This window comes from Chenopodium album, chromosome 17 (genome assembly GCF_948465745.1).
Source record: "Chenopodium album chromosome 17, dcCheAlbu1.1, whole genome shotgun sequence".
NCBI classification, from domain to species: domain Eukaryota; kingdom Viridiplantae; phylum Streptophyta; class Magnoliopsida; order Caryophyllales; family Amaranthaceae; genus Chenopodium; species Chenopodium album.
In genome coordinates, this window is record NC_137850.1 from 50281828 (window position 1) to 50303893 (window position 22066).

The following is a 22066-nucleotide window of genomic DNA, read 5'->3' on the forward strand; positions in this document are numbered from 1 at the left end:
ACAAACACACAATCAGCAATGCTGAGTACATGAGTGTAATAAGACACACTAACATGCTTCTATCCTATCATCACACAACCTACCTTGCTGCACTTGTAAACAAGCATACAAGACATTCAACACCTAACTAGACAAATACCAACATCCATTTAATTTGATTATGCATTGAACGGGTTTCCAACCAAATCCCTGCCCCAAATAAATTGAGGTAAACTACACCGGGAGCTAATTGGGTAGGCAAATGCCACATGAAGTGACTGACATCCTGCGTGTAAAATAAATAAAAAGGAAAATGCAGCGTCCTGTACTCCTAGTAGAAGTTATGGTCAAATATAAAGTCGCATAACTCCCCCCATATGTTCATACTCAAGGTATATACGTTCCCATAGTTGTGGTGCGTAATCTCTTTCACTTTACGTTGTTTACATATTTTTAGACTTGGTGATGACTCTTAAATCGTAACACAATCAATCACAATAAATCATTCAAGCAATCAAACATACCCATTTAACTCTTGAATAATTAGTGACCATATAATTTAAATGTTGAATCCTTTTTAAACCACCTCGGTGTCAAACACACCTTAAACGCATAATGCGCCGCAAATCCTATCCCTCAGTGTTAGAAACACCTTAAGTGCACATAGGCACCGCAACAATAATTTATTCATGTGTACTGTGACACTTGATAGCTTAATTCCCATGCTTAAAGCATCAATAAAAATTATATAAACTACAATAAGATTTCTTTTTTATGTTCCAAACCAAATTAAACATTTAGTTTAATTAAACATGCTCTCAATCATGCCAATAATAAAAGTGTAACACATATTTGTAATACCCCGTATTTTTGAAACGCATTTCTAATTAATTAGTATTCTCTTAAAAAGGGTATTTTAGTAATTTATTTTACTATTTGGATTTTGGAGCCAAAATGATAATTGAATTTTGGCGCCAAAAGTATTTTAAAACTCAATTATTATTTTTGGATTTTGGATAAGATTTATTATCCATTTATTTTATTTTAAAAATCAGATTATTCGGATATTCTAATTAAATAAAATTGTATTTTCTTATTTAATTTAAAAGGGCCGAATTTCCCTAATTAATTAGCTAAGATATTCGGATTTTCTAAGTAGAAAATCTGATTTTTCTTAGTTAAATTAATTAGTGAATAATTGGTATTTTCCTAATTAATTATTTTATACAAAATATATTATTTAAACAATTATTTTTAAGCCTAAAATCTAGCAAAAGAATTTCCTAAACACTACTAATATGGTCCGAAAATTTGGAGCTATGGAAGCTCAAAATTTTCGGCCACTTTGGTTGGATTTTGGGTGATTTATTTTGGTAAACTGTATTTTTAATTATCTCCTTAAAATCTCTTATTTCCTTAATTCCTATTTTCTATCTCACAAAGATTTGATCATCTTATTTTCCTACCTTATTTAATCTTTGATTATTCCCCAAGTAATCTCTTTTGCCATATTATTTTTCATGACAAACACACTTTCCTAAATTCTATTATTCCTAATCACCTTAATATCAAAAGTTTCCATATTTCTTTATTCACTTCTCCAAGTAATTTCCTTAATACTTTTTACCATAATTCTTCCTACATTCTCCTACCATAATTCCCTCATCCATGAGCCTATAAATACCCCTTCATACCTCTCATATTCTTCGCACCAAAACTCAATTCTCTTCTTCTCTCTTATGCTTCTTTTCCCTAAACCTTTTCATACTTTTCTTCTCCTCATTTCATACAAATATTATCCCGTATACCTTTGAATCCAGTTTTCGGGCACTTTTGGTCAGTTTTTGGGGTATTAATGTTTCACAAAAGATTGTTCCTCTCAAAAAATCCTTGAGGTTAGGCTCAAAAATCACCCAATTTGGAGTTATATTGAAGGAGTTATGGCCTCTGCAAATTCTGCCTATTCTTTCCAACGAAAATTCAATTCTCTTTAATCCTATTCCTTTATCTTCTTCATGGTTAGTTTTCTAAAATACAAATACCTATTTCAAAGCTATAATTTTATATTAAAGTATTATTTTAAAAGAGTTTTATAGTCCATGCAGATTAGATTTGAGTTTATGTTGTGATAACCTTATGGTTATGTTATTTGCAAGGTGTATTCGTGGTTGAACTTTGAAAGTGCGAAGTATTGATTGATATTCGGAATCAAGGTTCTTGAGGTTCTTTTTGTGTGGTTTTTCTAGCAAGGATCAAGGTATGTTTAGGTGGCTAGATACCTTTGAAAGTGATTGGTTTGAATAACATGTTTTATATGATTTTATTGGTGATTGAATTAAATTGATTTAAATTATGTTTGGAGGTATTGATTTTAATATTTGTTTTAATAAAAGTATTTTGAATGATTGATTTTTTTAAAATCATGTTTTGAATGGTTTGAATTACTTATCGTGTTTAAATAAAGGAATTGATTTTAAAAGGTTTGTTGAATTAAATAAAAGGTTTTTCAAGTAAGAGTTATTGATTTTGAAAAGTTATTAATATGAGATTTTATTCTCAAGTATCTATTTAAAAGGTTTTGATTTTGAAAGTATGTGGAATTATTAAAAAGGAGTTTGAATTATATTGGAATTTATTGGATATTAAAAGAATTTATTGAACCATTGAATTATTATTATTAATGCTTTATAAGCATGTCGGTAATCCCACTATGCAGATTTGGTTTATTAATAAGGCCTTGGAATTTGAATGACCAGGTCTTTTCTCAAGAATAGCCTTGTAATATAAGGAGACTAGCTTGGGGGGTGTGCACACTTGGGTGAGGAATTGGATTAAAAGAAATTGGTTCTTAATAATGGAATTGGTTTTTATTAACTATTATTTTGAATATTGAATCATTGGAATCGGTTTTGGTATAATGAGTTTGGAATTTATTGGAATTGATTTTAAAAAATGTTTGCAAATAAATTGAGTTTACATTATCTTGCACTTATCGTACTTAACATAGTTTGCTAATCCGTATTTCTTATTTGTTTTGGTTCGCCCTATTTACCGTAATGGTAAGCAGTGTTGACTATTTTCAGGTGGAGTCATGAATGAGCATATGGGAGTCCAGGGATTTGCTTCATCTAGTTTAGGAATGTTGGTCTCGTCTTTATTTAAATACTCATAACAATGTTACTATTTTTATAAGTATTAATAAAAGAGTATTGAAGTTTCCGCTGCAAGTTTTGTTATTGAGTTAAGTATTTTGACCTTGCGTAATCACGCGGCGGTAACACTCCTAAGTCTATATCTACGGTATAATTATACGTATTATACTGGTATTTTCGTAGAGGGAGATTTGGGGGTGTTACAATTCACCATCACTGTCTTCAACATCTGAGTTAGGGATTAAATCTTCATCTTCATCCTCATACTCACTTTCCCATCCACTTGATAATGGTATACTTAACAACTCTTTTGCCCAGGAACTCCCAGCCTCTTGAGTGTTACTTGGAATTTTCTTTCTTTTTTCAAATTGATAACTGACTGCACATGTTCCTCATCACTAGAACTGCTCTGCTCCTGTTGGTAATCCTCATCACAGCTGTCATCACTGTCCTCTAGAGATTCAGCTGGACTTAGGTCAATTTCACCCTCACTAACAACCCAATCACAGTCCTTATACTCAACATCACCACCATCCTCATCATTAATTGCAAAATCATGATCACTCTTAGAGTTATAACCCTCAAGTGTCATACCAATAGTCTACATGTATGTACTCACATGACTGACCTGTAGCTCTCAAATCATCTAAATTATCTCCAACTCCATCTTTTTCCAACTCATCTGCATACTCTCTAACTCCACCAAAATCAGGAACACTGTCACCAACATCATTAGGTGTACTTAGATATTCAAGTCTAGACCTAATCTTGTCAAGCCTTTTTTGGTACAGGTTACTTGATTTGTTGTTCAATGTTGTTTTCTTACTCCTATTTGGTGGGTTGGCAGACTGTGAGAAAGGTTTGGGCAGAATTGGAGTTTTTTTTGTTTCTGGGGCTGGTCCTAATTAGTGCTCTTGGTGATGGTTTTTTCCTAGATGAAGTGTTAGCAGACTGTGAGGAAGGGTTTGGGACTACTGGGGTTTTTTGTTTTCTAGGGCTAGTCCTAATTGGTTTTCTTGGTGAAAGTTTCTTCCTTTCATTGGGTTTTGGGATAGGCATTTGTGTATTTGTTTGACTGCTTGCCACAATTGGCACACTTGGTTTTTCTTGAATAGGGCCATTGATAGGGTCGTAAAAGTACATTATTTTATTTATGATTTTATATTGACCTTTAATGATTTAAATGTTTATTAAGCAACTTTTCTTCCCGAGACACGAGTTACTATCTACTATTTGATTTATTTGCAAATAAATTGAGTTTACATTATCTTGCACTTATCGTACTTAGCATATTTTGCTAATCCGTATTTCTTATTTGTTTTGGTTCGCCCTGTTTACCGTAATGGTAAGCAATGTTGACTATTTTCAGGTGGAGTCATGAATGAGCATATGGGAGTCCAGGGATTTGCTTCATCTAGTTTAGGAATGTTGGTCTCGTCTTTATTTGAGTACTCATAACAATGTTACTATTTTTATAAGTATTAATAAAAGAGTATTGAAGTTTCCGCTGCAAAGTATTGGTTTATTTAGTAAGTTTGGTAGTGATGAGTCTATTTTATATATATATTTATTCCCCGTCCCATGGTCATAGTTGTGCTTATTTGAGCTCTACAGAGCTATTTTTATTACTAATATACGTTTTCTAGTGTTTTTGTAGAGTTGGTATCATTTTGTAGGAATTTGCAGATTTATTACGATTCTCGGGCTTATTGAGCCACTACGAAGATATTAGAGTCGAATCGTATTTTATGACCGTATATTTAAAGCTCAAGACCGAGTTAAAGAAATTTAGTTCGGTGAATAAGGGCTCAATTTATGAGGTGATCCAATTTAATATTTCGGATCAAGTAATGAACAAGCTAGCTAAGGATTTTGGGTTCAAAGGAAAAGAAGCCCAATCACAAAGAAAATTAGAGATGTTGGGCCAATTAATTGACCGGGCCCGATCGGGCGAGTTTATGCTGCAAGCCGTCAGTTTCGCTTCATTATAATGGGCTCGTTGTTAGGCCCACTTAGTTTTGTTTTGGCGGTGAAGTGTTTATAAATAGGAGTAGTAGTATGTTATTAGGAGGTGAGCTTAGATATTATTTTTCATAATTTTTAGCTTAGTTTTCTTTTCCTTGATTTCGTTCAGCGAGGAATTTTCTTTGTTTTGTTCGTTCGTTCGTCAATTTCGTTTTTATGCAAGTCTTAGTTGACTTCTTTTAATTTAATTTTATTATAGTTTTCTTTAAGTTTTAGTATCAATATTTTCTTAATCTCATCATATCTTTTCAATTATGCTTTGCTTTTATTTTGTTAGTTAAGTATACATACGTAATTCTTGTTTATATTATTATTATTATTGTTATTATTATTGTTATGTTTTCTTTAATTGCTCTGATTAGTTTAATTTTAATTATGCGCGAGTAGTTTCCTTTCTAGGGTTTGTGGGGATCCATAAATAATATGATGGGGTAATTTATTGTATTGTCAATGCTAGATTAATTTCCTATTGATTGATTTAATGCTATGCAATTAGATTAGCGCTGGTTTAATTGTATGAGTTACGCAATATTGATTCGAGATTCGAGAGATGAGAATTAATATTAAGGCCTAGTTTCAATAGGCCATTTAATTTATAAATGGTTAAGTCGAGATTCGAGAGATGAGATTTAATACCCGTAAATTAACTCTGTGATTGTAATACGTAGCGAAAGCCCTTTATGATCTGATTAATTGATACATTGATGATTGATTATTATGTTTTACCCTGGAGTATTATTTATTGGTGAACCTATGCCCTAGGTCTTTTATTCATTGTTTTTCTCCTACTTTTATTTCTCACTACTTTTATTCTTCGTAGTATAATTCCTTTAAACAACAACAATTTGGTTACTTAATAATTTAGATTATAATTAATTAATTAGGAATAAAAAGACTTGTTTCCCTGTGGTTCGACCCTACTTCCCTATCTATTTTAGTTAGTGGTTTTAGGAATTACTTTTGATTAGGTGATACGACTTTAGCCTGTCAGGTAGCCTTGCTTAATCACGCGGCGGTAACACGCTCAAGTCTATCTCTACGGTATAATTATACGTATTATACTGGTATTTCCGTAAAGGGAGATTTGGGGGTGTTACAATATTCAACATGCCAATATAATTAATTCCAATCATCATATCACAATAATTAATTCATACTTCGCAATTAAATCACCAACATTAATCCAATCAACAATTGCAACCAATACCTATCATGATACTACCTTGCAATTAATTAAACAAAGCCTAACATACTTCTATACACTTAAATAATTACTAAGGGCCTGTTCACATTTACTGAACTAAGCTGAACTGAACTGATTGGAACTGAACTGAACTGATTGGAGCTGAACTGAACTGATTGGAGCTGAACTGAACTGAATTGAGCTGAAATGAATATTTTATTAGAGAGGAAAATTAAGAGCTAAACTGAACTGAACTGATTGGAGCTGAACTGAACTGAACTGAAGTGAGCTGAACTGAACTGAAATTAAATAAATGTGAACAGACTATAAGTACGCGAACGTATCTTGAATATGATCTCAAAATCGCCACGACTAAATAAAATCACTCACTTGGAAATCTCCTACAATCCAAAATTACAAAGAGGCATTAATACCTATTCAGTATAAATTTCCAGCAATATATACACTCTTTAAATCACTCATAAACCCTCTAAAATAAGCTGAAATTTAATTTAAAACCCTTACTTTTATTCCCAATTAATGGGTAGTCAAAAATCCTTTCAAGAAACTTAATTGTTGCTTATATACAAAAATTCCAGCTTTATTAGAACATTTTAATTGTTGTAATTGTGTTTTAAAACACCTATTTCAATAATTTAAATCACTTATAAACAATTTCCATCAATATTCATAAACTTAGAAACCCAGGGTTTGTAATTTGGGGCTTTTTAATTCAAAACCAAATCTGAAAATTTATATACATCATACTTAAAATCAAACATCATAAAAATCATCACAAAACCTAAAAACAATAATTAGATTAAGGGTGGATTTAATTAAAAATCAAAAAGGAATTTTTTTTAATACAAAACACACGCAAGCACAAGGGGGAAAGGGAGGATGGCTGGCGCCACCTCCCACGGCTGCTGCTGCCGGCCTGTGCTAGCAGCGGCAGCCGACTGTGGTGGTGGTGGCAGCCGGCCACCGTGGTGTGTGTGGTGGTGGTGTGTGAAAAAAATTAAAAACAAAAATAAAGGGGAAGGGGAAAAATTAAGGGGAAAGAAAATAAGAGGAGAGAGAGAGAGTTTACCTTTGGGTATTCTCCACATTGGGCAAAGTTTAATTTTGCTCATATTATGGGTATTTATACCCTCTCTCAATAACCCTTCTACTTAAAATTCCTTTATTATCCTTAATGATCCATTTCCTATTCAAACTAGTATTTTGAATTCCTTAAATACCATTGACTTTAAAAATTATCTTTTTATAAAATAATATGCCCCAAAGTAAAATCATGAAATAAAATATTTTCAAGATTGTTAAATAATTAAAAATAAACTTTTAATTAAAAAAATTCTTTTTAAATTAATAAAACACCATAATTAATTCATTTCAACTTATTTATATACTTTAAGAAATACTTATTTAAATTAAAAATATGTATAAAAATACGGGGTATTACATTATTAATTCCTTAACCATAGTTTAGCTATTGGACTGCAAAAAGACACAACTACCCCCAACCAATAATTTCTTCTTCCTTTCTCATTCTTGCTTCTTCCTTTCTCTTTCCTCCTCCCCGCTGCACCTCCAGCCACCGCATCTTCCACCCCAGCGACCTCCTCCCCCCACCCATTTAGCCACCTCCTTCCCCTGTCGGCGTCCAACCTCCCCCACCTCCGGACGACCAACCCAGCAAAACCTCAATGAATTTAACAGCAAAGCCTCGACCAATTTGACCCAAAACCAACAAATTCGACCCCAAAATCAACCGCTAACCAAAAACCCAACAAATCTAGACCAAAACTCCCCCATGTTTGAGCAAATCCGAGCCAAAACCCCCCATTTTCAAGTAAAAATCGAGTCAAATCCTCCCATTTTCGAGCAAAAATTGACCCAAACCCCCTATTTTCGAGCAAAATTGACCTAAAACCCCCTTTTCGAGTAGAAATCGACCCAAACCCCCGTATAATACCCTGAATCGAGCAAATAATGATTGAAAATAGTTGATAATTTCGCCCCCAAAACCCTAGAAATTTCAACCAAAAATCGGGGAAGGAGATGGAATCGGGGAATTGAAGGAGAGAGAATCGAGGAGAAGATAAAAGGAAATCGACAAGAGAGGTCGGGAACAGGGGGAGGGGTGCTCGTTTTGGGATTTGGGTGTTGGTGGTGGGTCTCCGATGGGGAAGGATTTGAGACGTCGTCAGCCGAGCTGAGCTGAGCGCCGGCAAAGGGAGGGGGAATGGTGGTTGGCTGGTGGCTGTGAGGGGTTTGACCTTTTTTTGTTTTTTGTTTTTTTTAATATATAATTTAAAGGGTATCAATATAAATCCATTGTTACTTAATCAAGATTAACCCTAGTTAATTATTTAATATCGTTAATGTTACCATTTGTTTAGTAATATTATTTTGTGATTACCATTGATAATTAAAAATTTCAAACTTTACCACCAAGAAAAAATAAAAGTTCGAGAGAATTTTCCAAAAATAAATTAAAATTTCAAACCAATAGAATAACAACACGTGTCTAATATACCAACTAAACAAGTCACTAACTGGCTATAAACTGTTTAACACGGATACTCTACAAAGTTTGTATTATTTAGAAATAATTAAAAAAATTAACTTATTTTTAAGGAATTGCTAAAATTTATATTTCCTCCGTTCTTTTATTATTGCACCACTTGTCTTTTTAGGAAGTTTCACAAATATTGCACGGTTACACCATTTCCTCTTTAGGAAAAAAATTATTTGTGTTCACACTACAAATACCCAACGTACCCTTACTTTTTCACACTTACTTTTTAGTTTATCAATATGTCACATGAGCAATTTTGTATTTTACCTTTCTCTCTCTTACTTTTTTCCACTACCAAAATATTTATACCCAACCCTGATGCAATAATTAAAAAACAGAGAAAGTATTATTTTTGATAATTTTTCCTTTTAAAATGTTTTGGTAACATTTAGTGGAAGGACTATTTCTTTTCTTTTCCTCCCGATTCCTCCCAAGGAAAAAAGCCCTAAATCTTTCATTGTGCTTTTGAATAATCCTGCAGTCTCTCTCCTCGCTCTTCTTCTCCCATCTTTTTAACTCTCATCTCAATTGAAGTTTGCACTTTGAATACTTCATTGAAGCGGCTTCTCAGCTTTCTCTCGTTCATTGAAGCATCTTCTAAGGTATGCTGTTATTTTGTAACCATCGAATTTCAATTCCACAATCTTGGGTTTATCGAATTTCAGCTTGTAAGTTATGCTGTTATCATTGCGTTCTTCTGCAATTTACGTGCAATTTCCATTGTCCGGTGAATTAGAATTTTGATTTGCAATTGTATTTGGTTGATTAAACTTTTATATTTTTATCGGAGGACTTTCTGATTATCAGGAATCTAAGTCTAAATAATACTTTAACATTTGATTTTCAATATTAGGGCTTTATTTGAATTGAAAATCTGGGATTTATCTCCTAAAGTTTTGAGCTTTATAATTACCCCTGTTCCACTAATTAAATTTGTAGTTTTGATTTGCAATTATGAATTATATTGAGTGAATAAAATTATCTGATTTTTAATGTTAATTGCACCGGTTATGGGATGAATTTATCTCCTAATAAAGTTTTGACCTTGCCATTTGATTTTCACATGCAGTGGGTTATATACAAGCGAAACTCTAAATTTGAAATTTTCAGTTTCAAATTCTAAATTTCAATGGTCTCTGTTTAACTGAATTACAGTACTGAGAATGTTTGTAATGGGAGGAGGGGAATGATAAAAGAGTAACAATTCTGATTATTTGCAAGTTTGGATTTAGGATAATTAATCAGCGGGGTAAAAAATTACCCGCCTCCACCAGTCCCCTATTAAAAAAAATCTCTCTCCACTGCTATACTTTCTCTTCTCCTTCCATTGCTGTATATTATTACCTATGAAGTGTTCTTTACCCCAAGATTGTTGCCAAACCTCATAAAATGAAATATCACTCCCTAAACTAATACTCTAGTTTAGTCTACCCCATTAAATGTTACCCCTTTCATGATTTCTGGAATTCCAGGCATGCCCTTAGTAGTCTTGGTTTTCTCCATTTATATTCTTATTTGTATATAGGAGTTCTAATTATAATGGTGAAAATGTTACACAACAACATAAAGGATTGCAACTTTGATTCTTGACCGGACCGATTAAGCTTGGACTGAACCCGGACCAGACTGAAAAAACCGGTCCAAAACCCAGTCAGGACCGCTTTTGGACTGATTTTAGAATTTTTATAAAATAATTCTAAAATTTTAATAATTTTATAGAAAACTCAAAAAAATAAAGGAAAAACAATATTTTAACTTTTTTTTTGTATGATTAGTCCAAAAAAGCTCATACAATTAAAGTTTTCTAAGCTTTTAAAGGATAATTTTATTCATTATTGAAGGTTTTATGCATAATTTTAGGCAACTGGACCGAAGACCGAAAAAATAAAATTATCAACCCGGAGGTCCGGTTCGAACCGATATTTGAACACCCCTGCTTTCATTTGTACTATTCTTTACGGGAAAGTAAAATAGGTTAAAGAAATTCCATGTTGTTAATGATATGGTGTCATGGTGAATTGGTGACATGTGGTGAACATCAATTTTTCCCCTTGCGTTCTAATACACGAAGTATAGTATAAATTTTATTGATATACTCCATATGTTGTTTACAATTAATCTTTGAACATCTTTTATCCACAGAATCTTGTGATGTCTCCATCCGTAATTATAGCTGCAACTGTTTTGTGCGCATTTTGTGCAAGACGTTTGAGATGTTTTGTGGGCAATCGCACAATTCCTAGCAAGGTATTGCATGTTTTTCCTGCTTTCTTTATGCCACTTGTTACCCTGCAATGCACGAACTAGTAAAATATTCATATCATTTTTCTTAAGATACTTGATCTAGCTATCGAGTGTTTTTATGAACTAAAAAATTCTATTATTGCTACCAGGCTTATAGTAGGCTTATAGTACGTACAAATCTTATTCATGGAAATAATCTTTTTTTTCTAATGGATAATCTTACATACTCATATTTATTCATAGGATTTTTTGACTTAATAGTTATAGCACCACAAAAACCAAAACTTTTGTTATAACACCACAAAAAACCAAAAAAAGGGATTTCACCACCACTCGATTCACGGATGAAATCCGTTAGTGAGACCCACTACATACACGTGTCACTAATGCATTGGTTTAAAAAAAATAATTAAAAAGAAATATTAATAAAAAGAGGAAAAAACCCTAAGCCCTAACCGTGCCCCCACCATTGGCACCCTAATTCCCACCGACATCAGTTAATCCCCGTTGCCGGCACCCCCTACCCATCCCCCCTACCCCGTCGAAACCAGCCAGCCAGCACCCGCAAAATCGGCGACCTGACCCCTTTTCTCCCTCCTTGAAAACCACCCCGGCCCCTTTGGCCCACCCGACAACCACCCCCTTTCCACCTCCCTGGAAACGACATAATCAACCATCGAAATCAATCGTTATGGGGCTGCCATGGTCGATTTCGGCCTTTTTGAGGGTGAAGGGTAAGAGGTGTGGTTTTCGAGGTGGGATGAAAGGGTTTAGGCCGCTGGTTTTCTGTTGGGGGAAGGGAGAGGGGGATAGATCTCGGTGGTGGGGTTGGTGTTGGAGCTGCGGCGTTTCAAGGTTGGGCTAGGGTGGCTGGGGTTGCTGCCTTGCTGGCGGTGGGGGTTAGGGTTAGGGTTGCGGGGGTAGTAGCAGGTTTGGGTTTCTTTTTTTAAAAAAAAAAATTCTTGTTCTTTTTATTAAAACCAATGCATTTTTCCTAGAAAAAAAACCAATGCATTAGTGACACGTGTATGTAGTGGGTCCCACTAACAGATTCTTGGAATCCGTTAAATAGTGGCGAATTTTTATTTAATTTTATTTTTATGGTGGTGTTACGATTTTTTTTTTTTTTTTTGTGTGTGTGTGTGTGTGTGTGTGTGTGTGTGTGTGTGTGTGGTGTTATTAAGTCAAAAAGTCCTTATTTATATTTTATACTTATAGAGATTAAATGAAGCTGTGTGATGCAGTTTGTTTGATTTTTTTTAAAACAATTTTTTTTTTGTATGTATGTGATAAAATTTCTTATTTTATTCCGTGTACGTAGTATATTATTTAATATTTTTTATTTTAAATTAAATTTTGAATTTCTTTTCATCCGTTATATATTTAGATAAATTTCTTATTTTAAAAGAAAATATTTTATATATAATTAATTTAACAACTTTTGCGGCTGGCTACACCGTATGACAATTAACCCCTAACCGACGAGCAACTCTTGACAAGTAATCCTTGACCGACCGAGTAACCCCTATATATATGGTGTATTTTTGTGAAAATTCGAGGTATATGATGAATTTAAAAAAGTTAAGGGATATATGGCAAAAAAACCGTTATTCATATATATTAGATTATTGAATTTTTGTACTAAGGTTCTGTTTAATAGGTTGATGATATGTCTAATGACGACTACAAGAAATTGGATGGTGATATTCGGTTAATCACGAGACACGCTTCACTCAACTCCCAAATGAGCTTTGGTCTTGCATTCTCACACACATGACATTACGCGATGTTGTGAGGATAACTACATTATCAAAACAGTGGAAAAATATTTGGTCATTGTTATCAAATCTTGACTTGAATTGGCAAGTAATATCCGGATACAATGGCAGTTGGCGTGAAGATGGGTGTGAATTTTACAGACAAGCATATGTGAAGAGGGTGAATAAGGTCTTACTAAAGCGTTTCAATCGTGAGATCTTGTCTTTTCGCCTATCATTTTCCTATACCAAGAAATATGCTAGTCATGTAGACTATTGGATTAGCTTTGTTTCTAAAATGCGCCTGGAAAGCCTTACCCTCCAGTTCGTTTGTGGTGATCATGATGATTTACTTACTCAAATTTTGATTTCCAAACACTTGAAGCCCGGGGTTTTGTATACTATCACTTGTTCCTTTCTTTCCAAATTTTCTTGTTTGAAGAATCTACGTCTCGATGCATGCAACTTGAAGCTTCATACTGACTTCAGGTTCAATAAATTGGTTCGCCTGGATTTGTATTATGTGTTTTTAGAGGGAAATCAGTTACAATGGCTGCTTTCAAATTCTTCGACAATTGAATGGTTACGAATTAGGTGGTGTGATCTTCCTAAAAAATTGTGTATTGGTGATAACTTGCAGCGACTGAGCTTCCTGGTGATTCATCATACCTACAGCCAGCTTGAATTAGAACTTAATGCCAAGAGTCTAAAATTCTTTGATTTTCGTGTCATGGGAGGTGTTAAAATCTCTTTCTTGAGTGCTGCAAAGCTGGAAAGCTGTAATCTGGTTATCATGGATAGTAACTACGAAGGAATAAAACATATTTTCCGACAATATGCTACTTCTATTCCATCCCTAGAAACACTTATTCTCCAAGGAATGTATTCTTTGGTGCGTAAAAAACTTTTAACACTGTCTTTTGGTTTTGGTTAGTGGCTTTCTCTGGATTAATTATAACCCTCATATGTTTCAGATGCATGTATTACCTGCTCATCCATCCACATTATTTCGGCGTGTTGTGCGGTTAAATCTATATTTTGAAGCTAATGCTGAAATTGACATGTTAAAGAATTTTCCTCGCCTTCTGAATTCCTTTCCGCAAATACAGAAGCTTTACTTGATGGTAAGCATAAATAACTTTATCTAAGTAATATTTAATCTATTTCTTTGTAAGATAACATTTAATGTTGATACATCTTGGTAATAATTCATACCTCTGAGGATTATAGGGTGATGTCACTTGCTTATAATAGTTCTACGAATTTGTATTGCTATTATAAAGTGAGTCATCTTAGAATAGCTACTTAATGTCCAATGAAATATGGAATTGACTTTTCAGAATTGTAGCATTGTGTTGGTATATATAGTCTCTTTCTTACCTTGGAGTAAATTGACAATCATTCAATCATCTCTAACGTTTTTTTTTTGTTTTTTTTTTTGGTCCCCCCCCCCCCCCCCCTCCTCTCTTTTTGGAGAAGTTAATTGAATTCTTATACACTCTGTGTTTAGAAAAATTAATTAAAAAGTTTAAACTATGACCAATAAAATTATGTATGTGAATTTTTCTTTAAAACTTGTTATCTAATTCCCGTAAAAAAAAAAAAAAAACCCTGTTATTTAATTGTTAACCAATCTGATAGCAGTAGTTGTTCAAGTATAAAACATATGAATTATTTATGCCAATCAAAAGGTTTCTTATTGTGTTTTGAATATTTGCTGATATTCAACCGTTCTTCCCTTCAACTGGAATGGTTGCTTCTTGCAGGTGTCAGATCATTTTAATCGCAAAATATACGAGTTTCCAGATGTATGCCTGAATACCAGTTTGAAGGAGGTTGAATTAGGTAACTTTCGAATGGAATGGATTCCATGTGCAATTTATATCTTAAAATGTTGTGTAGTGTTGGACCGCATGTTGATTAGCTGTCATACGAATACGAAGAAATACTCGTGTGATGGGGAGTGGGAGAGGTCTGGTGATTGTTTTTCTCAACAAGAATGTGCTTATATTCGTTTTGCATTGCAAGGAAATGCTCTCTCTCCAAGTGCAGATTTGATAATTCAGTGAGTTTTGCATTGCATTATTGGTTTATTCAAAGATGACAAACTCATCAAGTTCAACTCTCACCAGATTGGAGAATGATGTGAATTTGGCGCTTTAAACATCATCATCAACGGATCTAGGGACGGGCTAGTAAAATTAAATAAATCATATATTGTTAAACCATAAAATAAAAATAATATGTTATTCCAATGCTGTTATGTTAACTTATACTTCCTCCGTTCTTTTTTTATTGCACCATAAGTAGAGATCGATACGAATCTAACTAGATCCCACATGATTATATTTTTTCTAATATATAAATCACAAATGATGGTCAAAGAAGATTAAGTGAATAATGTAAAAGTCCTAATGGTGCAATAAAATAAAAACGGAGAAAGTATATATTTTTTTAAGGGATTATGTTAACTTATATATTTGTTACTCCGTATTTTTATAATTTGAAGCATTTTTTAAATTATAACAAAGTAAGCCATATACAAAGGAGTGGAAAGGGTACCACTCATTAAAGTATTCAAAGGAGTTACTGATATTAGAAGTGGTGCTAAATAGGTTAATGACATCATCCAAAAAAGCTTTACATTCCATAGGAGAGTGATTAAGGATGTACAAAAAGGTTGAGGTCGTGCTCCTTTATTGTTGTTGAAGTGAGCAGTATTGTTTTCGAGCCGGCCAGGTTAATAACTGTGCTAAACCTAGCCTGTTATTTTAGCACGGGTCATTTTCGTCTTTTCGCCTTAAAAAGTAAGGGTGAAATTGTCCATCCCCAATTTGAGAGATAACTGCTGTTAAGTTGCCGTTTTCTTCTATTCCTTAACCCTCACTCCGTTGTGTGGTGCTTCTTCTTCTTCAACTTGACTGGTTGTTCTTCACTCCCCATTCTTTTTTTGTTCTTCCATCGATCCAGAACTTGAATGATTGGGTGATGCCATTTCGTCAATCTTGAACTCAGATCAATTTTCTTCTGGGTTCAATTCTCCGGTGTTCATAAGGTAGGCGTTCAGTTGGAACATATTTGCGATTTAATTTGACAATCCCACATACCTTCATCATCTTATTTGAGCTCCATTAATGGTGGACACCAAACCTCAACACCATTTTCGACGGCGAACGAAAACCCTTATGTAAAAATATAGAAATCAAGGGAATGGTTAACCCTAGAGGGAAGGTGTTTTCGTTTGTTTTTTTTATTCCCCCCCCCTCCTAGTGGTATTCATCATTGATGGAGCTTGTGAGCTTAACTCCGTGCTAATCCTCAGAAGAACCAACTACCGGAAGCTGCGCAACGCAATTTGACAGAACAAACAACCTCCGACTTAGAGATCTAGCGACCAACGCTTGACAGATCTACCAAGCTTGAAACCTCTTTCTGTGTTTGGCTCATGGCCTTTTTTGTTTCTCTCTCTATGTACTGCTAATGAGAAATGGCTTTTTCTTTTTCTCTCTCCATGACATTCAATTCAAAGTGTGGTAAAAGCTTAACTCAAGTGTAATTACTGTGGTTAGCAGTGAGCTTTTACCGTGGTCACTCCTAACGTTTCAAACAAACTTGCCGTTAGCTTGTTTGTATTAGGACAGGTCATTTGTCAGGTGCTGCAGTAAGGGAAAGTATTTGTTTAATGCCTGTACACGGATTCCAAGCCCATTTAATTACAAAATTGTCATGTGCTAAACTTGGTTTGTTTAGCACAGTTATAAACTTGGATTTTCCGATTGTTTTCGCTTTCACCATCACCATGTCTTTTGAGTCGGGCTGTTCAATTTTTGGATTGAATTGGCGGTGATGGCTTTGAATGTTTGGGGTGGTTGGTGGGACGGTGGTGGCGTAAGAAATTGTAGGAGAAGTTAATTGATTTCTTATACACTCTGTATTTAGAAAAATTAATTAAAAAGTTTAAACTATGAACAATAAAATATGTATGTGAATTTTTCTTTGAACTTGTTATCTAATTCCGGTAAAAAAAAAAAAAAAAAAAGAGAAAAGAAAAAAGAAACAGGTTATTTAATTGTTAACCAATCTGATAGTAGGAGTTGTTCAAGTATAAAACATACTCCCTCCGTGTTTTTTTAAGTGTTATATTTACCAAATCCGGTCGTGTTTTAATAAGTGTTACACTTCCTCTTTTGGCAAAAAACTACATTAAAATATTATATCTTTCTCCTCTCATGGTCCCCACCGAAACCCACTACTACTTTTTTTATTATATCGTTTTTCTCACATTCATTACTTTTCAATAAACTATTAACTCCACTATCTTTCTTTTACAATTTTTTAATAATCTAGCTACCCCACTTACCTCTTATTTTATTTAAGTCAATTAAATTGCCTAAAACTATGTGGCGGTCAAACTGTAACACTTAAAAAAACACGGAGGGAATATGAATTTTTTATGCCTATCAAAAAGTTTGTTCTTGTGTTTTGAATATTTGTTGATCTTCAATTGTTCTTCCATTCAACTGGGATGATTGTTTCTTGTAGGTGTCAAATAGTCCTAATCGCCAAAGATATGAGCTTGTAGATGTATACTTGAAGCCAAAAGATTTTGAGCTTGTAGATGTATACTTGAAGCCAAAAGATTTTGCATGCCCCGGTTTACACTAAATTAATGTAAAACAAGTAGCTACACGTGCCAAATATATTTCCTTTGAGCTGCCGCTCTGCCACCTGCCAAATGAGAGAGAAAGCGAAACCATGAGTAATTGATGATGGAGGCGTACTAAACTCCATTGATAAATAATCTGGAGAACTTAAAATTTTATAAATATAAAATAAATTCAATTGATGATGAAAATAGCATTTCAAACTCTCAATTTGGGGAAAAAAAATAAATATTAGGAAGTTATCACTGAAATGTACGTATTTAATCAGCTTTTTTTAGATATTTGTTTGTTTAAATTTTGAATAATTTTTTTTAGGAATAAATTTGAATAACTTGTTTAAAATCATTATGTAGTAACTGAAAATCTAGAAATCAAGTTGTTCCTCATATATTAGAAGAAATTTAGAACAAACATCTAAAATCAAAATGCAACCCATTCTTCAAATTACTTGAATAACGGAACAAATTCATATAAACTCTAAAAGAGTTACCCTTTTATCCATAAAAGTTACTCTCAAACTCAATTAAGTTACCTTTTTTATCCATAAAAGTTAGACAAAATTGGCCTCAACACTCTGAAGTTTGGCGAAGGTGCACTGAGCACAATCAACTTTACAAAGTAGCCAAAACAAAACAAAGTACGGATGTAGGTGCAGTGCATGCCTTTAATGAAATTTTCCGACCAAAAAAGTTGCATGAGAACGGAATATTTTATTTTAATTTATTATTTGGTCCCTCTTAATTTTTTTTCTCCCTTAATCCTACCACTAAACCTCACGTGCCCATCTCTCTCTTTCATTTCTTGAAACCCACGTGACCCTCTTCTTATAATCCAAGTTCTTCCCCAATTTGATTACCCGTGTTCTCATATCCTAGTTCTCCCCACTTTGAAAACCCTAAAAAGTTTCGAATTGAAATTCTTCCCCAATTGAAGCATGAGCTCAACATCAACCACTTCGTTTAGGAGGAAATCGAATTCGCGTGCAAATGTGAGGGTGTATTGTGGACATCGATTGCTTGCTGTTATTCACACTGCGTGGAAGTTCAATGAAAATCAAGGGAAGCGTTTCTATGGGTGTTCAAAGTGGAAGGTAATTGTAATTTGAAATGTCAGTGTTAATTTTTTTGATTTGGAATGGAATGAAGTAGATTCATTTGGAAATGCAGGTTGATGATTGCAAGTTTTTTAAGTGGATTGATAAGGAAGAGTATGGACCCCGCGCAATTGAAGTAATTAATGGTCTAGCTGCAGATAATGAGAGGATGGAAGCTGAATTGGAGCATCTGAAGAAAAACACGGGCACTCAAAAGCAAGCATATGAATATGGGGTTAATCTAAGAGCACTTAAAGCTGAGAACAAGACATTGAAGCAACAACTCAAGGCTATGAGTGGAAGAGAAAGGGGTTATATTGTGGCAATCTGCATTGGTTGGATAAGCTTTGTGGTTTTCTTTTATTTTGCAAGACTGTAGGTTGGTGAAGATGTCTGGGTAGTTGAATTAAGTAGGGTGGGTAGTAGTATGTGAGGTGGTATAATAGTATGTATTTGGGTATTTGAATATGTAGTACTGTGATCCACTTTTGTGTGGAAAATCAAGATGTACTTTTTCAATTCATGAAATGAAAAGGAAACAGGTTTTTGTTTCATATCTTATGTGTTGTTATTGTATTGTGTGATAGTATAATAAAATAAGGACCAATAATGACAAAACCAACAACATATGTACTTTTCATATTGAATGCTTTAAATTACATGGGTAACAACCAAAAGGTAGTTCAAAGATGCTTTTACAAGGACAAAAACTGATTGTTTTAGATCTGAACTTTGACTACCTTATTATACCAAAAAATGCACACCCAAAATACCAACTCTAAACACTAATTCTGCCATGGCTGAAGTTTCAAGGTTGCTGAGCTGCTGTTGAAGCTTGTGTTCCCACTTCTCCACAGTCTGTTAGGATGGAGTTAGTTCCTTTTCTTGGTCTTCCCCTCCCTCTATGTGGTTTTGAAGCTGCTTTTTGTCTTGCAGATGCAGATCTTGTGGTAGGTGTATGTACAACAGTAGCAGAAGTGTTCTTGGCTGGTGTTCTTGTTGCTTTCTTGGTAGGAGCTGCAGAAGTTGCAGATGCAGATGCAGATTGATTTTTTCTTCCTCTTTTGCTTTCCTGAATAGAGAAATTAGTTGTAGTAAGTAGTAGCTCTCAATAGTTATAGGTAGTCATAGATAGGGTTGAAGATTACCTTTTGCAGTTGGTTTGTTGGTGTATCACTGGCGGATGCATTTGGCTTCCAAGGGGAGCACTTGCATCCCCATTTTGCAAAAATAAAATGAAATTTATGGGTAAAGTATAATATGTAATTTGTATTCTAATAGATTTTGCTCTCCCATTTTCATAACATGATCTTCTAAACGACAAAACCAAGCAATAAAAATACATTCTAAATATTTAGGCCCTGCTATTTTCATCTTATTTTTGTTGAACTTATATTATTCTTATTGAATTAAAATTAACATAGCTTTCGAAATTTCTACAAAAATCAATATATATATATATATATATATATATATATATATATATATATATATATATATATATATATATATATATATATATATATATATATATATATATATATATATATATATATATATATATATATATATATATATATATATTATCCATATAACATAAATTATATGATATATTTTCCCTGTTTTATAAATATTGATATGTTTGAACTTATGACACTATTCATACAATCTTTTATAACCACAAATTGTGATTTATACGTAAATGAAAATATAGTCATTTGAGCCTTTTTTTTTAGATTCGTATCAATATATTATTATTACAAAAGGAACGGAGCGAGGATGTATGTAGATATAATAAGAACTAGCAAGTAAAAACATTCACATTATGAAAACATTAATAATATCAATAAACATCTAATTTTGCACCCCCATTTTGAAATTTCTAGATCCGCCACTGTGGTGTATTATCACTTGGTTTGAGAGGGCATTTTCGTTTGGTATACATCTTTGACTTGCATACACTACAACTCATTTTCAAACCATGCCTGCTTAATTTGCTTGGCTTTTCTTGTCTTTCATGGGGAGCCTTTTTCCTAGCCTTTCTTGGTCTTCCTGCTCCTATTTTTATCTCAGGTGGGTGCAATGGGAAAATTACATGTTCTGAGTGATTATCTCACCTTAGTGGTTTAATTGAACCACTATAGGCTTCCAGATACTTTGCCTTAGTCAGCCTTGCATCTACATAGTCCTCACATGGTACCCTTAGCCAGTTACATGCTGCAATGGCATGACAACAAGGGAAACTGTGTAGGTCCCACCGTCTGCATGTGCATGTCTTCAAATCTACGTTAACCACTAAAACTTCCATGCCATGAAGAACTTCAAACTCTGTTCTGCCAGATGCATAACTCTTAAAGGTACATATAAGCATTAAATTTACACTTGAAAATCGTAAAAAGTTCAGAAATCATAAAAAATATAAACACTAATTACACTAATTTACGCGTGTTTTTGTCATGAATTCCTAATTTTATACTTCGTATAATTTTCAAGATTATATTTAATGCTTACATATAGCCCTTAACTCCTTAAGGCTACATATAGTATTACCTTATTTCTGAAATTAAAAAGTTAATAATTATTTTAAAGGTATATAAACGACAGTTTAAAAAATTAAGAGTACGAGTATTAGACAAATATTAAAAATTTATACTCCATATTACTGTACTCTGGGTAAAAGCTACACATACAATTGTTGTATGTGGTCCCTACATACAACTCTAATTTGTCATGTTTTTATTGGCTAGAATAATGGGCCCAAGTTCCATTATATTCAATTTATATTTGACTTCTAATTTTCTTCCCTTTTCTGATGATGTGTCAAATTTTTAATGGTGTTGTATGTAGGGACAACATACAATGGTTGTATGTGTACTCTATATATAACTTGAACCATGAATTTTCCTCCATTCAAAGGCCATCCAAATCAAAACTCAAAGGTACATGGGATAATTTATTACTTTTGGGCCCATCATGCCATATTAACTCCTTTAAATGGGCTCAGTCCAACCCGAAAACCTATATTACGAATACTTAGAAAATTTTGACTTTTTACATGCAATGCATTAAATGTATATATTAACACTTGTAATTGTTAGAACATAAATTTGAAAATAACGAATTGGTGTTATATTATGATTGATTTGTATTGTTATAGCATTATCTAAGAAAATCACAATTGAGACATAAAGTAGGAACAAACATTTGGATATAAAAAAAAGTATTTATTAAAATAGTAAAATTTTTATGTTTTTTTTTAATAATATTAGATAAAATTTCAATATTAAGTAATGGTCCAGATGACATAATTGAAGTTGGTTGGAAGACGGGTTATTTAAGTACTCCGTAATAATTATACTAGTACGGTGTAGTAGTCATTATACTCATT

At 33.4% G+C, this 22066-nt stretch overlaps 2 protein-coding genes across 2 annotated transcripts; both read left to right on the forward strand.

Moving 5' to 3' along the window:
* The first annotated feature begins 9244 nt into the window (after positions 1 to 9244).
* LOC145588443 (F-box/FBD/LRR-repeat protein At5g53840-like) lies at positions 9245 to 15348 on the forward strand. Its single transcript, XM_081645091.1, has 5 exons — positions 9245 to 9522; positions 11063 to 11167; positions 12825 to 13813; positions 13896 to 14045; positions 14688 to 15348. Exons 3-5 carry the CDS (start codon positions 12938 to 12940, stop codon positions 14988 to 14990), a joined length of 1329 nt encoding a protein of 442 aa, XP_081501217.1. The 5' UTR covers positions 9245 to 9522; positions 11063 to 11167; positions 12825 to 12937; the 3' UTR covers positions 14991 to 15348.
* Positions 15349 to 18499: 3151 nt separating this feature from the next.
* LOC145588444 (uncharacterized) lies at positions 18500 to 19234 on the forward strand. Its single transcript, XM_081645092.1, has 2 exons — positions 18500 to 18675; positions 18752 to 19234. The coding sequence occupies exons 1-2, from the start codon at positions 18520 to 18522 to the stop codon at positions 19055 to 19057; spliced, it is 462 nt and encodes a 153-aa protein (XP_081501218.1). The 5' UTR covers positions 18500 to 18519; the 3' UTR covers positions 19058 to 19234.
* Positions 19235 to 22066: the final 2832 nt, after the last annotated feature.